This window comes from Euprymna scolopes, chromosome 34 (assembly GCF_053919585.1).
Source record: "Euprymna scolopes isolate OS-2025 chromosome 34, ASM5391958v1, whole genome shotgun sequence".
Taxonomy (NCBI): Eukaryota; Metazoa; Mollusca; class Cephalopoda; order Sepiida; family Sepiolidae; genus Euprymna; species Euprymna scolopes.
The window spans coordinates 3,833,544-3,855,303 of NC_136515.1; the positions used below are offsets into that span (position 1 = coordinate 3,833,544).

Genomic DNA, 21,760 nt, shown 5'->3' on the forward strand with positions numbered 1-21,760 from the left:
TATTTAATTAATTAGAATGTGTGAGATGAGTATTATTTATTCATTTATTTATTGCGGACTATTATCCTCAGCTTTCTTAGATGTTGTTTCATAACGTTTCAGCCAACTATTCCTCTGGCCTTCGTCCGGTGGTAACTGTGATGGGATAGGAACTCTGAATCTCTTAACTGCATTCTCAGCAATTACTGCCTTCTATAGTTGTTTTTCATGTTACCACATTGTCCGAAGATAGCAGTTTCAATTCTACCCAAAGCCATCCAGAATCTTAGTTGGCAAAAAACGTGGGGAGACCAAAAACAACCATTGAAGGCAGTAATTGCTGAGAATGCAATTAGGAGATTCGGAGTTCCTATCCCGTTGTAGTTATCAGAGGAACAGTTGGCTGTGAAACGTCGTGAAAGATGAGGATAATAGCCTGCAATAAATAAACTAAATATTTTATTGTTTTATTTTGACGTTGTCTCTGGCAGTCTTCAGGTCGCCTTTTTCGCCTGCCTACGTAATCGTGCGGAAAGATGCCAATGCAAAATTAGGTTCTAGATAAGTCTGGAACATTCCAAAAGAGGACGCAACAAAAAATACAAATAACAAAATGAATCTATTAAATGGCAAACCTTTTATTTCGAATGACAACAAATGGCTGTACACAAAAAAAAAACAAAAAAAAACACTAAGTCAAAATGAATTCTTTTAAATTTCAAAGTGAAAAAAAAAAAAAAAAAAACTAAGTCAAAATGAATTCTTTTAAATTTCAAAGTAAAAAAAAAAAACAAAAAAAACACTAAGTCAAAATGAATTCTTTTAAATTTCAAAGTAAAAAAAAACAAAAAAAAAACACTAAGTCAAAATGAATTCTTTTAAATTTCAAAGTAAAAAAAAACAAAAAAAAAAGTGATAAAATAAAACAAAAACGAACTTCAGCTGTGAATTCTTAGTCCATCTCTGGGTGTACTATTGAACGCTTTCACACACGTTACCCAACACATTATAGCCTCAGTCATAAATCAGACAAAGAATAGAAAATCACTTCAACTCGTTTTTTTTTTTGTACGATGACATTTATTTCCTCATTGTTACATGATCTCAAATGTTATCTTCATCTCTAACATGATCTCCTTTTTAAATTCTTTATTTTTCACTACCAGTGACATCATTTTGCATGCATTTGTGTCCGCGCTAACATGGCTATCAAGGTGTTGCCGACCCAATTCGTGGTCGAACTCTGCCACATGTTGATGTTAAAGTTACTTTTTGCTATTTGTCTCCAACACTGATGATAGCGTTAGCATTATAGTTGCAAACACGGTATAACTGCTGTTTGCAATTATCTCCAGTATTTCCTGATTGAAAATGAATCACACCTGACAGTATCCTAGATCTCTACGAAGCTACCATTTACCCATGCATGGAATATTGTTTCCACATATAAACCAGTAAATTAACCACTAAAAATGGCTTTCATTCTGTCTTAAAAGACAATGGACATCTCCTGTAAGAGTGCATGCGATTATGAAGCAAGAGTTGCACAATCCCTCAACCACACATCTGAATTGACACTGCCTGATTTCAGTGGCAAAGAGAAATCCAGGATGACTAAAAGCAATGCAAAGATAAGGAGAGATCATATACAGCATTTGTTATTCCCAAATGGTCACCCATTTCAATATTGACCAGGCTCAATGGTGCTTAACTTCAGCAATCTAACGAGAACCAGTGCGTTAGCGTGATTATGTATTCACCATTAGGTCTCACAGTCAACCAAGCTCCGACCCCTGTCCCATCACCACAATGTGCTTATTTTGCAAGTACATTAATGGAATGTGCTCCAATGAACTTGTGGCACTGATACCCCCCTCTCTCGGTTTAAGTACACTCGATTAACATGACAAGCAACAAAATCACACCCCTTTAATGTAGAAGTCCCCAGAATAAACTCTATAACACGTCTGGATATGCCAGGTTAGGGAGTGTGGTAGACAGAGGAAGACCTAACTTGAGAGCAGAAGAAGTGATTTGCAACTTGTTTGAAGTCAACCCTGTCGATCGATATGAGACATTGGTGTTGCCCACCTCAGAATCCAGGACACTCGCAGCATCTTTAATACAAAAAAAAAAAAAAAAAGATGATGATGATGATGAAAAAATTTAAAACTAAAATTTGTTGAATAAATTGAAGATATCATATTTGTATGAATTCAAAGTTTTTTTTGATGCCTACCATAAACACACTTTACATGCGTCGTAATGCTACAATCAAAATTGGTTATGATCGTAATTGTCAAAAACTTTTTAAAAATATTAAAATTATTTTTGTTTAAAAAAGATTGTCTACTTTCAAATAAATTTTAAGAAAAAAAAAAAATTTCTTTTAGTTCTTTGGTATGACAGGGACGCATGGGAAAATTCACATTTTCCTCCAGTTTAAGAGCACTAATAACTCAATGTGGTTGTGTAAAAATAATGTTGATAACAGTATTTTCCACACAAGGCTAGAATGATCGTAGAGTTAGAGTGGTGGAAAATTCCATTGAACAGATTAGAGTTACGATACCATCACATCCATAGTCTTGAGCCCCTAGAAGGGGCATAGGCCATCCACAACTTTGTAGATGCTTTTGTAGCAAAAAGTTCTTTTTTTGGGGTGAGGGTGCTGGCCCCATGCCCAACCTTCCCAGACGGTATATACAGCACCTAGTCTTCCCAAATGGTCATCAATCTGGTACTGGCCAGGCTCAATGTTGCTTAACTTTGGTGATCTGGCAAGAACCAGTGTGTCAACGTGATTGTACCATACAGAGTTATGATTAATGTTTCAGAAAATGACGTAATGGGAGGAAGTATGTGACAGAGAAGCGAGATTGGTTCTGCTTTGTCTTTTGAGGGTTTACGACATCAAAATCAGATGTTTTTTTGTGTACGTTAATTCTATGTGGATGAGAAACAACATCCAATCTAGATGTTCATTGCTGTAAATTGCGACGAGAAACTAAACAAGACCCCCACAAGCAAATAATACTTTCTTTTCAGACTTGTCTGATTATTTCTTTCCGTTCGAGCTCACTTGACTCGTCGTTTGAATATTCATCATCAATTCGCGGTTTTGATATTTCATTGTAATACAGTTTTCTATTCAAATCTGTTGCCAATGTTGCTGGAAAAATTATGGGATCTTTGTATCGATCCAGTAGATATCTACCTGCTGATGCATTCTCTACCTATATAAGAGCTAGGTACATCCAAGGATGGAGTATTGCTGTCACATCTGGGCAGGAGCTGCTAGGAAGACTTATCCTGCCTTGACAGAGTTCAAAATAGACTTCGTAGTCTAGTGGAAGTGCTCTTTTCTCTTCCCTGCAACCGCTATCTCACAGAAGAGACATTGCTAGTCTGTCTCGGTTTTATTGTTATTTTCATAGCAAACGCTCGTCTGAGCTCCAATCTATGGTCCGCCCTCGCTAAACATTAACGAGAAACACTTGTTTGGCTGTAAACACTATCAATAATTTCCCCCACTCTTTATCTGTGCCTAAACCTAAATGTAGATTCCATGAACAAAGTTTCTTTCTTAGAACTGCACATCTGTGGAACTCTTCTGTTTACCTGCTTTTCAGCTGACTACAATATGGCCGTCTTCAAGTCCAATGTAAACAAGTTCTTGATCAGCCGTTCCCCTTAAGTAATCCAATTTACCCAATTTACACTTCTAACAATTACTATTATATTGTCCTTTTGACCAATGGGCACACTCTTTAACTCTTATCCTCGAGTGGCCTCTGGGCCTTGATAAGTGACGATTCCCTTGTAAAAAAAAAAAAAAAAATAAAAAAAATAAAAATAAAGAAAAAAAAAAAGTAGCTTCTTCCTAAGAACTGCAATATTGTGGAATTCTCTTCCTACTGACTGTTTTCCTCCTATCTTGTTTTATTTCTACGCCTAATAGGAATCTCATGTATTTGCAATTATCACCTTTCATTCTTGTTAGATGCTTACATCAAGCGGTTTCATATCTTGTCTGGAGCGATTTCCATAAAACCAAAAAAAGCAATTACTCTATCTGTGCTTAAATCTAAAAACGCAGATTCCATGAACAAAGCTTCTTTCCCAGAACTGCCCGTCTTTGGAACACCGTTCCGCTGGTCTGCTTCCCGATTGAATACAGCATGGTAGCCTTCAAATCCAATGTAAACAAGTTCTTGTTGAACCGTCCTCATAAATAATCAAATTCTCCCCAATCTACACCATTAACAATTACTACACTACCACCTTACATTCTTTAACTCTTATCCTTGAGTGGCTTTCAGGCCTTGATAAGTGATGAAAAAAAAAAAATGCCGCTATTTGTTGTTCTTAAATGTTTTCCATTATTACAGCTACCAAAAGAAGGAAAAAAAGCTGAGAGACACAGAGCAATCTGATAAACAAAGAGTCAACAAAACAGAACTCCTGACTTTCTTAAACCTTTTTTAAATGGAAATCACTCCAGACAAAGTATGAAGTCACTTAATATAAATAGCTAAAAATAAAAAAATAAATAAAATCTATATATATAAAAGCGAAAATATATTTGTGTATGTATGTACGCTTTTCCTCGATGTCCACAAAAGGCTTCTTTCAAAGAAGCGCTTGCTCGGTTCACAACTTCTTAAAACTTTTTATATCATCTATAAATTGTAATATCTCAGAGTTATCCACGGAGCTCGCCTGTCTATTTAATTTTATTGACTTTCAAACGTTAATTATTCCACATTTCCCTGCATCGGCACGCGTTTCATTCGGTTTTCGGTATAAAAAAAAGCGAAACTCGACTCTAATCACAGGCCGAAAGCCAGTTGTCTCAAGAGAACTAAGTAACGTTTTTTCAATGTCGACTTCGTCATATCAGACTGTAGCTTTCATTTCGTTCCTCCTAATAAACAGGGAGCGGATTTTTAAAAACAAACAAACCGATTTATTCACCTCATTCAAAACTGTCCTGCACAAAATCGTAACTGCTGAATACCTATCGCCGTCACGTCAATCAAAAACGCGCACCTGTTTGTTTTAACACTTTACTATTTTCCAACTGCGCGTCGTGAAGGCTTCGTTTTTTTTTTCACGGGCACTTATTTTTTTTCCACATACCCCGAAAAACACCCGGGCAACGCCGGGTACCCCTCGCTAGTATTAGATAAAGGGCAAAAACTAGCCAACGGTAAGTGTTAGTTAGATTCAAGCGTGAATAGTTTTAGTAGGACTGGCCCCTTGAGTAAATGTGGTAGTTGGGTGGCTGCAAGGAGTCGAACAAAAGTAAATTCATTTAACTGTTGTTGGCATTCTTGAGGGGGCCACATGAAGGTTGCCAACATCCATAAGTGAAAGCGACACCGACTGATTCCGATTAATCGTCCCAACACTAATCTAGATATCCCCTCCACTTAAAAACTGACTTTGAATCTAATTTTGTCCTCGTGAGGAGGAAAATAAATAGAAGTCATAACACAGGAATTTTGTCTTAAAATTTAAATTGAACCCAGAAATTACTTTCAATTCGGTTTCTTGAAATCCTCAAAATCATTTCTGAATTCCAAGAACCACAAATGGAACAGATTTCAGACATTTTCTTTTTTTAAATTTTTTAATGGGAGAGGGAGAGAAAGAGAGAGAGAGAGAGAGAGAGAGAGAGAGAGTCATTGTTTATCAAGGCCCAAAGACCACTAGAGGATAAGGGTTAATAATTATTGTTAACGATTCATTTTTGCATGCGTCCCTGTTGTATAAAATTCTTTTAAAAAATATTAAAAACAAGTTTTGTAGAAAAAAAAAAGACTATTATAAAATAAAATTTTTTTTTTAAAGATTACATAACAGAAAAAATAAAGACTATTAAAAAATTTTTTCCGAAAAATTACATAACGTAGAAAAAAGCAAATCCAGTGGCTATGCAAAGAATAACAGAAGCGATGATATATTGTTTATATTTCTGTAGAAATGTATCATTCGTCTTCTCATCGGATGCTTTCGGCCGTTTCTTACGACCGGTCCGTTTAATTCGCTTATTGAAATCTTCGAGTTCACTTTGATGTTTCTTTTCTTCCTCTTCTTTTTTCTTCAACTCCGCTTCTTCAATCGCCTGGAAATAAAAAAAAAAAGAGGAAAATAAATTCAATTTTTAAGAAAATAAATTTACATAAGACTAATTGTCCCTAACCAGCAGTGAAGGGGTGGAATTTTGCGGCTTGTCAGATTGAGGGTATTTATGTCGAAGAGGCACAAGTACGACCGTACTTTGGGGTAATTGCGCCAAATCCAAGGGTAATTGCGCCAACTAAAAGAAAGTGTTCTTTATATGCTTGATCGCCAAAAGAGCACTTTTAGCTTGTTGGCGTCAGAGCACATCCTATTAAAACAGGCATAAGAATGTAAACTTGTGGAGATGGGACATGGGTATGAGTTTGGTTGACAGTGTGGGACCTATTACGCTGGAGACTCTTCTGGAACCTCTCTAAAGGCGAGAGATGCACCAGATCAGACGTGGCAACAATATTCTGTGTATGGACAAACAGTGGCTTCGTAGAGATACGAGATACTTACAGATGTCAGTAGTTTTCTAGCATGATAGAGAGAGCCCACCTTCTTTGTATTAGCAGCTTTGGCAATGTCCTCAATATATTTGTTCAAATTCATGCTGCCTCTGAATGTTAAACCAAGGCGTTTGAATGAAGAACTTTCAGATAACATCATTTGTCATGGTAATCAGTGGTTAAGCAGATTTCTTTTAATTGTTAAAGGAAAGGAGCTTAGTCTTAGTAGCATTGAATGTTACCAACCATTTATGGTTCCATTCCTCTACCGACTGGAAGTCATTCTCTAAGGCTTCAGCTATTTCCTTATATACGTGCACATTCGTTTTCCATTTCAGATCTGTTATAAGTGTGTGGTATCATCAGCAAACATACCCATCTCGAAGACAATCTTATCAGTAAGATCATTTATGAATATCAGGAATAATAAAAATCTCAAGACCAACCCTTATGTCACACCCACAACTTATTATTATTTATTGTGGAAGATGATCTATCGATTTTAGCTTTGCTTGTATTTTAAAATCAATGAATATTTACCAATTTATCAATATTACCAGCAACGGAAGATTTTACTTCAAACAAAATCAAATAAAAAAGACAATTAAAAGAATCGATTTGGCATTGGAAAGTAGGCACCAATATTTCCAATTCCGATTCCGATACCCTCAAATGTTTGATTTTTACAATTCCCGATTCCGATTAATCGTCCCAACACTACTTAATACTAAGATATCCGGGGAGTTAGGAAAAAATGATTCATCGTTTAGGTTAGTTTTAAACCCATGGATATTTGTAAATGAAAGCCTGCAGGGAGGAAGCAAATTGGTTTTGTTTAAGTGTGTGTCTGGTTTAATCATATTTTTTCTTTTGGCTGTCATTTTATTTGATTCGGTTTTTAGCTGAGTTTTAGATAAGATTTTGGTATACAATATTTTCTTTCTATCATGGGACTTTATTTTTGTCTTTTTATATTGGGGGAATTCTGGACAAGAAACAATTTGCCCAAGTAAAACATAATTTGTGTAGAGCAGAAATTATTTTGAACTTTTTAGCTCTGAAACTTGATGCACAAGTGAGATTTATTTGATACTTGTTTAGAATTACACTTAACTAAAAAAAAAATATACAGAAGATGACAGATTCCAAAAATTACGTAAGCAGTTTTTTTTTTGTAATTAAGAAAATTGGATTTTATGATTTTTAGCAATTAAACAGTTTTAATTATTTTGAATACAAAATCTCGATAGTTAAATTGAATCGTCGCCATTGAATTTTAAAACATTTTAAAATAATATGGTTGCTCCCAATTTGATTTTCTTTGTTTAAAAAATGTACTTGATCAATTTAAGTGATTTTTGGAATGTGATATTTTCATTTTGTGACGAGTAGGTACATCATAAAGATTTTTATGTATTTTTGTTTCTTTTTTTGATTAAGTGTAAATATTGAATATACTTCTTTTTTGATTAAGTGTAAATATTGAATATACTTGTGTATAAATCGAATTTCTGGGAGACGATTATAAGGCTAGTTTTTGGAGTCAACTTATAGATAGGTAATGTTTTTGAAAATATTGTTAAAGAGTAACTAGGTGCTCGATCATAACATGTAGAAAATGCCATTTTGGTATATACCAGTAACACTTTTTATCACCTAAATTTTGATGTAATTATTAGACTAATGATTAGGTGTATCACAAGTTACCTTCTCCTGACAAATAACTGTGACCTAACTTCCAGTGTTAAATAATTGCGCGTTACCTTACACTGATAATAATTATGAGTTATCTTCTCCTGACTATAACGCAATTGGCCTTCGGGTCGGGATCAAAGTATAGTATCTGTTCTGCAGATGCTGCACTTAAGGTAATTTGTCCCGGTCAATAGAGAGGAAACCCTCTATACTGGGACAATTATTATTTTTGGTCCTAACCAGAGTGCCCCCCTTTTGTCCTACTTTTAGGGGAGCTGTTCACCTACTATGAAAAGTAGTAACATATTCAACAACTATGAAAATTAGTAACATATTCAACAACTATGAAAATTAGTAACATATTCAACAACTATAAAAATTAGTAACATATTCAACAACTATGAAAATTAGTAACATATTCAACAACTATGAAAATTAGTAACATATTCAACAACTATGAAAATTAGTAACATATTCAACAACTATGAAAATTAGTAACATATTCAACAACTATGAAAATTAGTAACATATTCAACAACTATGAAAATTAGTAACATATTCAACAACTATGAAAATTAGTAACATATTCAACAACTATGAAAATTAGTAACATATTCAACAACTATAAAAATTAGTAACATATTCAACAACTATGAAAATTAGTAACATATTCAACAACTATGAAAATTAGTAACATATTCAACAACTATGAAAATTAGTAACATATTCAACAACTATGAAAAGTAGTAACATATTCAACAACTATGAAAAGTAGTAACATATTCAACAACTATGAAAAGTAGTAACATATTCAACAACTATGAAAATTAGTAACATATTCAACAACTATGAAAATTAGTAACATATTCAACAACTATGAAAATTAGTAACATTCAACAACTATGAAAAGTAGTAACATATTCAACAACTATGAAAAGTACTAACATATTCAACAACTATGAAAATTAGTAACATTCAACAACTATGAAAATTAGTAACATTCAACAACTATGAAAATTAGTAACATTCAACAACTATGAAAATTAGTAACATTCAACAACTATGAAAATTAGTAACATATTCAACAACTATGAAAATTAGTAACATTCAACAACTATGAAAATTAGTAACATATTCAACAACTATGAAAATTAGTAACATATTCAACAACTATGAAAAGTAGTAACATATTCAACAACTATGAAAAGTAGTAACATATTCAACAACTATGAAAATTAGTAACATATTCAACAACTATGAAAAGTAGTAACATATTCAACAACTATGAAAATTAGTAACATATTCAACAACTATGAAAAGTAGTAACACATTCAACAACTATGAAAAGTAGTAACATATTCAACAACTATGAAAATTAGTAACATATTCAACAACTATGAAAATTAGTAACATATTCAACAACTATGAAAAGTAGTAACATATTCAACAACTATGAAAAGTAGTAACATATTCAACAACTATGAAAAGTAGTAACATTCAACAACTATGAAAAGTAGTAACATATTCAACAACTATGAAAAGTAGTAACATTCAACAACTATGAAAAGTAGTAACATATTCAACAACTATGAAAAGTAGTAACATATTCAACAACTATGAAAAGTAGTAACATTCAACAACTATGAAAAGTAGTAACATATTCAACAACTATGAAAAGTAGTAACATATTCAACAACTATGAAAAGTAGTAACATATTCAACAACTATGAAAAGTAGTAACATATTCAACAACTATGAAAAGTAGTAACATTCAACAACTATGAAAAGTAGTAACATATTCAACAACTATGAAAAGTAGTAACATTCAACAACTATGAAAAGTAGTAACATTCAACAACTATGAAAAGTAGTAACATATTCAACAACTATGAAAAGTAGTAACATATTCAACAACTATGAAAAGTAGTAACATATTCAACAACTATGAAAAGTAGTAACATTCAACAACTATGAAAAGTAGTAACATATTCAACAACTATGAAAAGTAGTAACATATTCAACAACTATGAAAAGTAGTAACATTCAACAACTATGAAAATTAGTAACATATTCAACAACTATGAAAAGTAGTAACATATTCAACAACTATGAAAAGTAGTAACATATTCAACAACTATGAAAAGTAGTAACATTCAACAACTATGAAAATTAGTAACATATTCAACAACTATGAAAAGTAGTAACATATTCAACAACTATGAAAAGTAGTAACATATTCAACAACTATGAAAATTAGTAACATATTCAACAACTATGAAAATTAGTAACATATTCAACAACTATGAAAATTAGTAACATATTCAACAACTATGAAAATTAGTAACATATTCAACAACTATGAAAATTAGTAACATATTCAACAACTATGAAAAGTAGTAACATATTCAACAACTATGAAAAGTAGTAACATATTCAACAACTATGAAAAGTAGTAACATTCAACAACTATGAAAATTAGTAACATTCAACAACTATGAAAATTAGTAACATATTCAACAACTATGAAAATTAGTAACATTCAACAACTATGAAAATTAGTAACATATTCAACAACTATGAAAATTAGTAACATATTCAACAACTATGAAAAGTAATAACATATTCAACAACTATGAAAATTAGTAACATATTCAACAACTATGAAAAGTAGTAACATATTCAACAACTATGAAAAGTAGTAACATATTCAACAACTATGAAAAGTAGTAACATATTCAACAACTATGAAAAGTAGTAACATTCAACAACTATGAAAATTAGTAACATATTCAACAACTATGAAAATTAGTAACATATTCAACAACTATGAAAAGTAATAACATATTCAACAACTATGAAAATTAGTAACATATTCAACAACTATGAAAATTAGTAACATATTCAACAACTATGAAAAGTAGTAACATATTCAACAACTATGAAAAGTAGTAACATATTCAACAACTATGAAAAGTAGTAACATATTCAACAACTATGAAAAGTAGTAACATATTCAACAACTATGAAAATTAGTAACATTCAACAACTATGAAAATTAGTAACATATTCAACAACTATGAAAATTAGTAACATTCAACAACTATGAAAATTAGTAACATATTCAACAACTATGAAAATTAGTAACATTCAACAACTATGAAAATTAGTAACATATTCAACAACTATGAAAATTAGTAACATATTCAACAACTATGAAAATTAGTAACATATTCAACAACTATGAAAAGTAGTAACATTCAACAACTATGAAAAGTAGTAACATATTCAACAACTATGAAAAACAAAGTAGAAAATTAATTATTAATGAAAATAGTTTTTGAAATAAATTTCAATTTATACAAAAATGATCAGCATGAATTCAGGGGAAGTAACTGCAGTCGGTCTTGTTACAATTAATGGTAAATTTCACTGAATCATGGATTTGTCAAAGTACATATTTTATGTAATAATGCTGTAATATTTAACTAATTGCGATATGACAAACGACTAACATTGATAGAAAAATTAGCACTGGTTTTTAATGAATATTCGGTTATAGTCATTTAATAGACTTCCTAACTTCTGGCATGGCTGCTACCGGAAGTGCTGATAAGGCAAATTAATTCCTTCATATTTTTTCTCCTATGCTTATATCTACCCTGTGCGTGTAATCTTTTTTTTTTTACTTTTTTTTCAATCGTACTTTTTTTTTTCTTTTTTTTTTTTTTTTATTTTTTTATTAATCATTGAAATTTTTTGTCTCATTTTAATTAAGAATTATTGAAATTAGTTTTATTTTTCTTTAACAATTATTGAAAGAATTTTTTAAAATCTTTTTAAACTATTTTGGGAATATTATGTACTGTTTTTTTTATGATGTTTGAAATTTTGTTATTTTGATTTCAATAATTTTATTTTTATACTTTCATAAACATATTTATAATATAAATTCAAATAAAAAACTTATTTTTATAATTTCATAAGCATATATTTCTTATAAAATTTAAAATAAAAATTTCTATTTTTTAATTTTGTTATTAAAAGTGCAAATAGACACCAACTGTGTTATTTTTATTTGTATAATTTTGTTAATTTTTATTGTATACTTTTCAATAATGTCCTTTTTTTTCCTACTTTATTTCAATAAATCGCTTCACAATAGAAATACTGAAGAACAATAGAGGTGAAAAAACCGATTTGCTTCGTTACCATTTCCGGTAGCAGCCACACCGGAAATTAGGAAGTATGTTAGCTGACTATAACCCAATTATTATATAATCAAATGCAATTATTATACAATCAAATGCAATTATTATACAATCAAATACAATTATTATATAATCAAATACAATTATTGTATAATCAAATGCAATTATTGTATAATCAAATGCAATTATTGTATAATCAAATGCAATTATTGTATAATCAAATGCAATTATTATATAATTACAGCTGAAAAAATTATTCTTTTGTAATAAGTTTTCTGCTGCAGCCTGCATGGCTTTAGCAGAAAACTTATTACAAAAGAATAATTTGTAGCAGAGGGGCACAGAAGGTGCCTAATCACTCATCAGCAACCGACTGTTCAGGGGCAGCCTTCCGGCAGTTCATCGGGTTTGGGGTGGCTCCTTCATACAGACCAAGTACCAACAACAATGGGAAAACCTTTGGGCATCTGCATCATGGCTGAAATCAGTCTGATAATTGGGCAACTAAGTAGCACGTATGTAAGCATCGTAGCACTTGAGTGTCCCGATCATAACCAGTACAGAAAGGTCACCAAGATCATGACTGGAAAGACTCAGAATCTTGTAAGCCGATTCACAAGCTCCTAATAAAAGGCTCTGAACAGCCACGTTAAACAGGGGAAAATCTGTCCAGTTTCCCCTTAAAAGCAAAATCAAAGCTGTTGTCACCAATGACCGCCACATCGAGGACATATGCGGACGCGCCATGAACCACAACCAAATCCAGCTTCAAGAAGCTCCTCGTCATTGGAACCAGAGGCTCATCATGAACCTCAAGGTCCCTCTGACGAAGGAAGCCAGACCGATGATTGGAAAGCCGGTTGTGGCAGACACATTGTGCATCATGGGTTACCCCACAATGCTATACAATATGGCCCAAACTCTTGGTTGGACCGCATTGTGGCATGCGGCTACCCCTAGCATTTCGCATTTTTATATTTCGGAGCCTACACCTAAGGTTGACACTTCTGATGTAAAGCCTGTGAAAAACCCTGTCAGGGTGCCGCAGCCAATTATGGGACGCTTTCGTACAGTTTGCCGGAGCAAAACCAGCTCCATCAGGCGATGAAACCAAGGCCTCCCTCCACCTTCCCACCACTTCTTTCTTGTTATGCACCGTATGGCCCTGTACCATCAAATCTGACCCCAAGTAGTTCGAAAGAGTTCCGAAAGCGTCCAAGACTAAGAGGATTCGAACCAGTTGAGCATCCATGGCAAGCTCCGTAACTTCCAGATAGACATGCTTTGCCTTCTTGTTGGCAACTATGGCAAGTGACTGAGATTTGGCGGAGTTAATCACCATCCCCAATGCCGCCAAGACTAGTTCCATTACCCGTAGATTAGACCGTATACCTGCCTGATCGTCAGCATATGTCAACACTCCCAAATTCACAGACCCCATTGGATATGCAAACTCATCTACAACCATCCTAATCAATTGTAATCGTTGTGCGACATGTTTTTGAATAAGGGTACCCCAAATGTTAGTTAATTACAATGCAAGGGACATAACTCAATTTTCCAAACTACAGTTTATCTCAAGAAAAAGAAAAAAGGACATAGAATTATTCCGCTTTTAAATATAAATTCCATAATTGTTATTTTACGTGGTATGTGGTCATCTAAGAACTTATTTGTAAATATTGTGCCTTTTTTTCCACACCTATATTCAGGTTTCCTTTCATATTCATGAAAAACTTTCTTAAATTGCAGTTTTCATGACTGCATGTGTACATCGGAGAAACAAAAGTTCACTTTTTCGACTTTCACTCTTAAAACAAGGAAAAAAAAAAAAAAAAAAAAAAGAAAAAAAAAGACTTTTCTTCACTCAAATTTTGAAATAATAATAATCCATGCAACAATTGCATAATTTTTTACGAAATGTTTTACCTTTTGTTGTTGAAGTTTTAGTTTCTGACATCCTTCATCACACGGAAGCTGAGCTTTGCCTGACGTCACTTGCAAACAAGGAAATTCCTTTTTACGTCTTTTACATTTACAGCGTAAAGATTTTCGTTTGTCGCACTTTTTGGAATCACATTCACCAAAATGGCAAATCTCCTTGCATTTGTGATCACATGACATCTAGAAAAAATAAAAATAAAAATAAAAATGAAGTAACCCAATAAAAAAAATTAAGTTATCAAATGAAAAAATAAATTCATCAATGAAAATCCCTCGTGGTGAGGGAGACACTTAAAAACGGACATCTGTTCGTAGTTTTTGTGAAACCAGACCAAGAAAAAAAAAAAAGACACACCCAAAGAAATCCTATTAAAGTAGGTTTCCCAGCATCTAGGGATTTTAATGGTGAAGGAGTGGGATTTCGCTGCTTCTCAGGTTAGTCAGGAGTATGGATGTCGAGGAGGCACGAATGCTATTTTTTAATATTTTTTATTTATTTATTTTTTTTTTTTTTACATGGGGAATCACCACTCATCAAGGCCCGTAAGCCACTTGGGGATAAGAGTTATTTTGTGTACAATAATCAATAGGATAATGTCGTAGTAATAGTTAGTAATGGAGATTTGATAAAGCGTCTTACTTAAGGGGGGCAATTAATCAGGAGTTTGTTTATGTTGGACTTGAAGACGTCCAAGTTGTAGTCAGGTGGGAAACAGGCAAACGGAAGAGAATTCCACAGGCGTGCACTTCTCAGAAAAAAGCTGTTCATGGAATCTACGTTTTGATTTAGGCACAGATAAAGAGTGGGGGAAATTACTGACAGTGGTTTTAGCTAGACGGGTGCTTATCATGAAGGATTGATGAGGGGGGGGACCAGAGATTGGAGCTCGGACGAGCACTTGCCATGGAAATAACGATAAAACAAAGACAGGCTCGCAACGTTTCTTCTGTGGGAGAGAGGTTGCAGGGAAGAGAAGAGAGCATCCCCCACTAAACCACGAAGTCTATTTTGTACTTTGCCAAGGCAAGATATGCTGCTTTTTGAAGCTCCAGCCCAGATGTGGCAGCAGTACTCCATCTTTGGATGTACTTGGCTTTTATAGAGATAGAGAATTGCATCATTAGTGAGATATCTTCTGGAGCGGTGGAAGGATTCTACCATTTTCCCAGCGGCCCGGGCAACAGACTTTATATACGTGTTCCATTTCAGATCAGGAGTAAAGATCAAACCCAGAAGCTTGTCAAAACATGAAGCCTCCCCAAGACGAGAGCCATCCATTTCAATTGATGCTAGATGAGGAACAGAGTGTTGATGATGTAAAGTTAGGAGCTTGGTTTTAGATGCATTAAAAGTAACCAGCCATCTCTTCCCCCACTGAATGACGCGCTCAAGATCAGAGGAGAGGGAATCAGAGAGAGCTTTATTTACAGCCTTTGATGTGTTGCTGTAGATAGTCGTGTCATCAGCATAGATGTCAACAAATGAATTAAGTATGTGCTTTGAGAGATCATTGATGTAGATCAGGAAGAGAGTTGGGCCCAGGATGGACCTCTGGGGGACTCCAGCATTAATACTGTCAGAGAGAAGGAGAGAGATAGATGGGAGGGGAGGGAGAGAGAGAGAGAGGGAAAGGCTTAGTGTAGCTGTCATGTTTGGCAGTTACAATGTTTTATTTACGGTTTTCGTGGTCGCTGTTCATTTTATAGTGGGTTGTTTTTAAACCAAGTCGAGAGCGTTGAAATTAAGCGTAGTCAATCGAACGGTGACAATGACTTGCTAAAATGTTGGTGAAAAAAGCGAACCCTCTTTGTACAAGACTGCCCAGTTAAGAACGAAGGAATGAATGTTTTGAGCCAATTTTTTTATATTTGTCGTCCAAAGGATCAAGCTTGAAAATGATACCGATCTTGCGCGGATCCACCGTGCGTGTTGAAAGTTTTTGCGAGACATATGAACACACACATTTTGCCTTTTATATATTAGACTAACGGGGTACCCGGCATTTCCCGGGTGTTTGTAGGTGTATGTGTTGGGGGAGAGGAGTTTAGATCCAAACACTATGTTAAACTTCTTTTGAAAAAATCGGAAAAAAGAAAAAAAAAAAAAACAAAAAAAAAACAAAAAAAAAACAACGAGCATGATGTAAAAAGAAAAAGTAAAATAAAAAATAAAAAAAGTTTTGGTAGGTAGGTAGGATCGAACCCGGAACATTGAGACAAAAACCTTGGTAAGTTACCCGCTCGCCCACGAAAGGAAAGTAACTGAAGGCAATTTCAATTTAAATGGCAGATGCGCAGCGAAATTAATTAGGTGAAAGGAAAGTAAATCCCACACTTAATTTTAACTGCGGGACAGTTCTTTTGGGTTTGTTTTTTTACCCAACTTTGGTTTTGTTTCCCAATAATAGGGAAGTGTCCAAATAAAAGCAATTGTCTGATATGATGGTGAAACCCGACATTGACCAAAAGTCTATTGCTTTCTGGACGCTCCTGGCCCGTAGGCCGAGAACTGCACGCTAGTTTCATATCAGTTTCGCTTTTATACGAAAAAGCCGAACCAACATGCGAGAAGCCGAAATAGCAAGAATTGTGTAAAACTAGATGTAAAGAAATCTCGCCGCCGCGATGGGTAGCCTTGCTAGTTAATCAATAATAATGAATAAAATCGATATTTTATGGTGCAAATCCAGAATTAAACCTATTTCAAAAAAACAAAAGTATAGAAAAATCTTTAGGATGTATGTACCCGTCACATATTTTTAAAATTGTATGTACCCGTCACATATTTTTAAAATTGTATGTACCCGTCACATATTTTTAAAATTGTATGTACCCGTCACATATTTTTAAAATTGTATGTACCAGTCACATATTTTAAAAATTGTATGTACCCGTCACATATTTTTAAAATTGTATGTACCCGTCACATATTTTTAAAATTGTATGTACCAGTCACATATTTTTAAAATTGTATGTACCCGTCACATATTTTTAAAATTGTATGTACCCGTCACATATTTTAAAAATTGTATGTACCCGTCACATATTTTAAAAATTGTATGTACCCGTCACATATTTTAAAAATTGTATGTACCCGTCACATATTTTAAAAATTGTATGTACCCGTCACATATTTTAAAAATTGTATGTACCCGTCACATATTTTAAAAATTGTATGTACCCGTCACATATTTTAAAAATTGTATGTACCCGTCACATATTTTAAAAATTGTATGTACCCGTCACATATTTTAAAAATTGTATGTACCCGTCACATATTTTAAAAATTGTATGTACCCGTCACATATTTTAAAAATTGTATGTACCAGTCACATATTTTAAAAATTGTATGTACCAGTCACATATTTTAAAAATTGTATGTACCCGTCACATATTTTTAAAATTGTATGTACCCGTCACATATTTTTAAAATTGTATGTACCCGTCACATATTTAAAAAATTGTATGTACCCGTCACATATTTTAAAAATTGTATGTACCCGTCACATATTTTTAAAATTGTATGTACCCGTCACATATTTTTAAAATTGTATGTACCCGTCACATATTTTTAAAATTGTATGTACCCGTCACATATTTTTAAAATTGTATGTACCCGTCACATATTTTAAAAATTGTATGTACCCGTCACATATTTTTAAAATTGTATGTACCAGTCACATATTTTAAAAATTGTATGTACCCGTCACATATTTTTAAAATTGTATGTACCCGTCACATATTTTAAAAATTGTATGTACCCGTCACATATTTTAAAAATTGTATGTACCCGTCACATATTTTAAAAATTGTATGTACCAGTCACATATTTTAAAAATTGTATGTACCCGTCACATATTTTAAAAATTGTATGTACCCGTCACATATTTTAAAAATTGTATGTACCAGTCACATATTTTAAAAATTGTATGTACCCGTCACATATTTTTAAAATTGTATGTACCCGTCACATATTTTAAAAATTGTATGTACCAGTCACATATTTTAAAAATTGTATGTACCCGTCACATATTTTAAAAATTGTATGTACCAGTCACATATTTTAAAAATTGTATGTACCCGTCACATATTTTAAAAATTGTATGTACCAGTCACATATTTTAAAAATTGTATGTACCCGTCACATATTTTAAAAATTGTATGTACCCGTCACATATTTTAAAAATTGTATGTACCCGTCACATATTTTAAAAATTGTATGTACCCGTCACATATTTTAAAAATTGTATGTACCCGTCACATATTTTAAAAATTGTATGTACCCGTCACATATTTTAAAAATTGTATGTACCCGTCACATATTTTAAAAATTGTATGTACCCGTCACATATTTTTAAAATTGTATGTACCCGTCACATATTTTTAAAATTGTATGTACCAGTCACATATTTTTAAAATTGTATGTACCCGTCACATATTTTTAAAATTGTATGTACCCGTCACATATTTTTAAAATTGTATGTACCCGTCACATATTTTAAAAATTGTATGTACCCGTCACATATTTTAAAAATTGTATGTACCCGTCACATATTTAAAAAATTGTATGTACCCGTCACATATTTTTAAAATTGTATGTACCAGTCACATATTTTTAAAATTGTATGTACCCGTCACATATTTTTAAAATTGTATGTACCAGTCACATATTTTAAAAATTGTATGTACCCGTCACATATTTTTAAAATTGTATGTACCCGTCACATATTTTAAAAATTGTATGTACCCGTCACATATTTTTAAAATTGTATGTACCCGTCACATATTTTAAAAATTGTATGTACCAGTCACATATTTTAAAAATTGTATGTACCCGTCACATATTTTAAAAATTGTATGTACCCGTCACATATTTTAAAAATTGTATGTACCCGTCACATATTTTAAAAATTGTATGTACCCGTCACATATTTTAAAAATTGTATATACCAGTCACATATTTTAAAAATTGTATGTACCCGTCACATATTTTTAAAATTGTATGTACCCGTCACATATTTTTAAAATTGTATGTACCCGTCACATATTTTAAAAATTGTATGTACCCGTCACATATTTTTAAAATTGTATGTACCAGTCACATATTTTAAAAATTGTATGTACCCGTCACATATTTTTAAAATTGTATGTACCCGTCACATATTTTTAAAATTGTATGTACCCGTCACATATTTTTAAAATTGTATGTACCCGTCACATATTTTAAAAATTGTATGTACCCGTCACATATTTTTAAAATTGTATGTACCCGTCACATATTTTTAAAATTGTATGTACCCGTCACATATTTTAAAAATTGTATGTACCCGTCACATATTTTTAAAATTGTATGTACCCGTCACATATTTTAAAAATTGTATGTACCCGTCACATATTTTTAAAATTGTATGTACCAGTCACATATTTTTAAAATTGTATGTACCCGTCACATATTTTTAAAATTGTATGTACCCGTCACATATTTTTAAAATTGTATGTACCCGTCACATATTTTTTAAATTGTATGTACCCGTCACATATTTTAAAAATTGTATGTACCCGTCACATATTTTTAAAATTGTATGTACCCGTCACATATTTTTAAAATTGTATGTACCCGTCACATATTTTAAAAATTGTATGTACCAGTCACATATTTTAAAAATTGTATGTACCCGTCACATATTTTAAAAATTGTATGTACCCGTCACATATTTTAAAAATTGTATGTACCCGTCACATATTTTAAAAATTGTATGTACCAGTCACATATTTTAAAAATTGTATGTACCCGTCACATATTTTAAAAATTGTATGTACCCGTCACATATTTTAAAAATTGTATGTACCCGTCACATATTTTAAAAATTGTATGTACCCGTCACATATTTTAAAAATTGTATGTACCAGTCACATATTTTAAAAATTGTATGTACCCGTCACATATTTTTAAAATTGTATGTACCCGTCACATATTTTTAAAATTGTATGTACCCGTCACATATTTTAAAAATTGTATGTACCCGTCACATATTTTTAAAATTGTATGTACCAGTCACATATTTTAAAAATTGTATGTACCCGTCACATATTTTTAAAATTGTATGTACCCGTCACATATTTTTAAAATTGTATGTACCCGTCACATATTTTTAAAATTGTATGTACCCGTCACATATTTTTAAAATTGTATGTACCCGTCAAATATTTTTAAAATTGTATGTACCCGTCACATATTTTTAAAATTGTATGTACCCGTCACATATTTTTAAAATTGTATGTACCCGTCACATATTTTTAAAATTGTATGTACCAGTCACATATTTTAAAAATTGTATGTACCCGTCACATATTTTAAAAATTGTATGTACCCGTCACATATTTTAAAAATTGTATGTACCCGTCACTGAACAAAAATGTCATATTTTAAAAATTGCATAAATCGATCAAGTAGCTGCGTTTTAAAAAAATCAAATTTTATAAATGAAGCAAGAATGGTCTGTCTTGAATCTGCCATATTTAATAAAGGGAGACAACTCAAGATTTGAAAATCAGCCTTGTAGTGGCTACAATATACTATTAATCGCTAAAATCATTAAAAAAATTATTTTCTGTATATATAAAAAATACTTGATTAATTTGTGACCCACGTGGCCCCCACTGACAAGCCGCCGATCTCAAACTTTGTATGTGGATTTTTCGATCAGCTTATCTAATGGCCGCCTCTTGTTCGCTAACAATAGTCAATGAGGACGCACGTGGGTTCATAAGTAGAAAAATAAAATCAAACAAACACAAGAAAAACACACGCTGATATTTCACATACATACGGTTGGAATCCGGATGTGTATGAACTGCTTTCTACACGCTGAGGTTCACATTTATACCTACTGTCGAGGTCGTATGTGTCTATTGCTGTCAGTTCGTCTCCCTCATAAAACCTCCAACTGCACTTGACTGCATCCAAAATCCAACTGTTTACCTCAAATTTCAAACCTCAACTGACTAAACGTATGACTGACTCCCTCCACCCATAAAGTGGAGTTCTTATTGTTCGATCCTTAATTCATTGTTCAGCTCGTTTGCTATCGCCATTTAATTTAATTTAAACCCTAATCATTATTTCTTTTTATCTGCGTTGAAAACAAATTCCAACCAATTTTCTATTGATAATTTTTTTTATTACCCACTAAACCTACTTCCTTTTCTTTTGTCATCTTTTGTTTTTTTCCTACCTCTCAAATACTCAACAACCTCAGTCGTCCATAGAATCACAAATTTACATGACTTTTGGAATAAAAAATTTTGTTCTGTGACAGGTACGTGCATTATAAAGATTTTTTTCTGTGTTTT

General features: G+C 32.5%; 1 protein-coding gene across 1 annotated transcript in view; it reads right to left on the reverse strand.

Annotated features, from left to right (window-relative positions):
- Positions 1-5,741: 5,741 nt before the first annotated feature.
- The window catches only part of LOC145259088 (NF-X1-type zinc finger protein NFXL1-like), a 72,713-nt gene continuing 56,694 nt past the window's right edge, over positions 5,742-21,760 (reverse strand). The window contains exons 18-19 of the mRNA XM_080116731.1: positions 14,393-14,587; positions 5,742-6,109 (exon numbers count right to left, since the gene is read on the reverse strand). Of these exons, the coding sequence (XP_079972857.1) occupies positions 5,885-6,109; positions 14,393-14,587 (420 nt within the window). The 3' untranslated portion in view covers positions 5,742-5,884. The remainder of the gene's footprint in view (positions 6,110-14,392; positions 14,588-21,760) is intronic.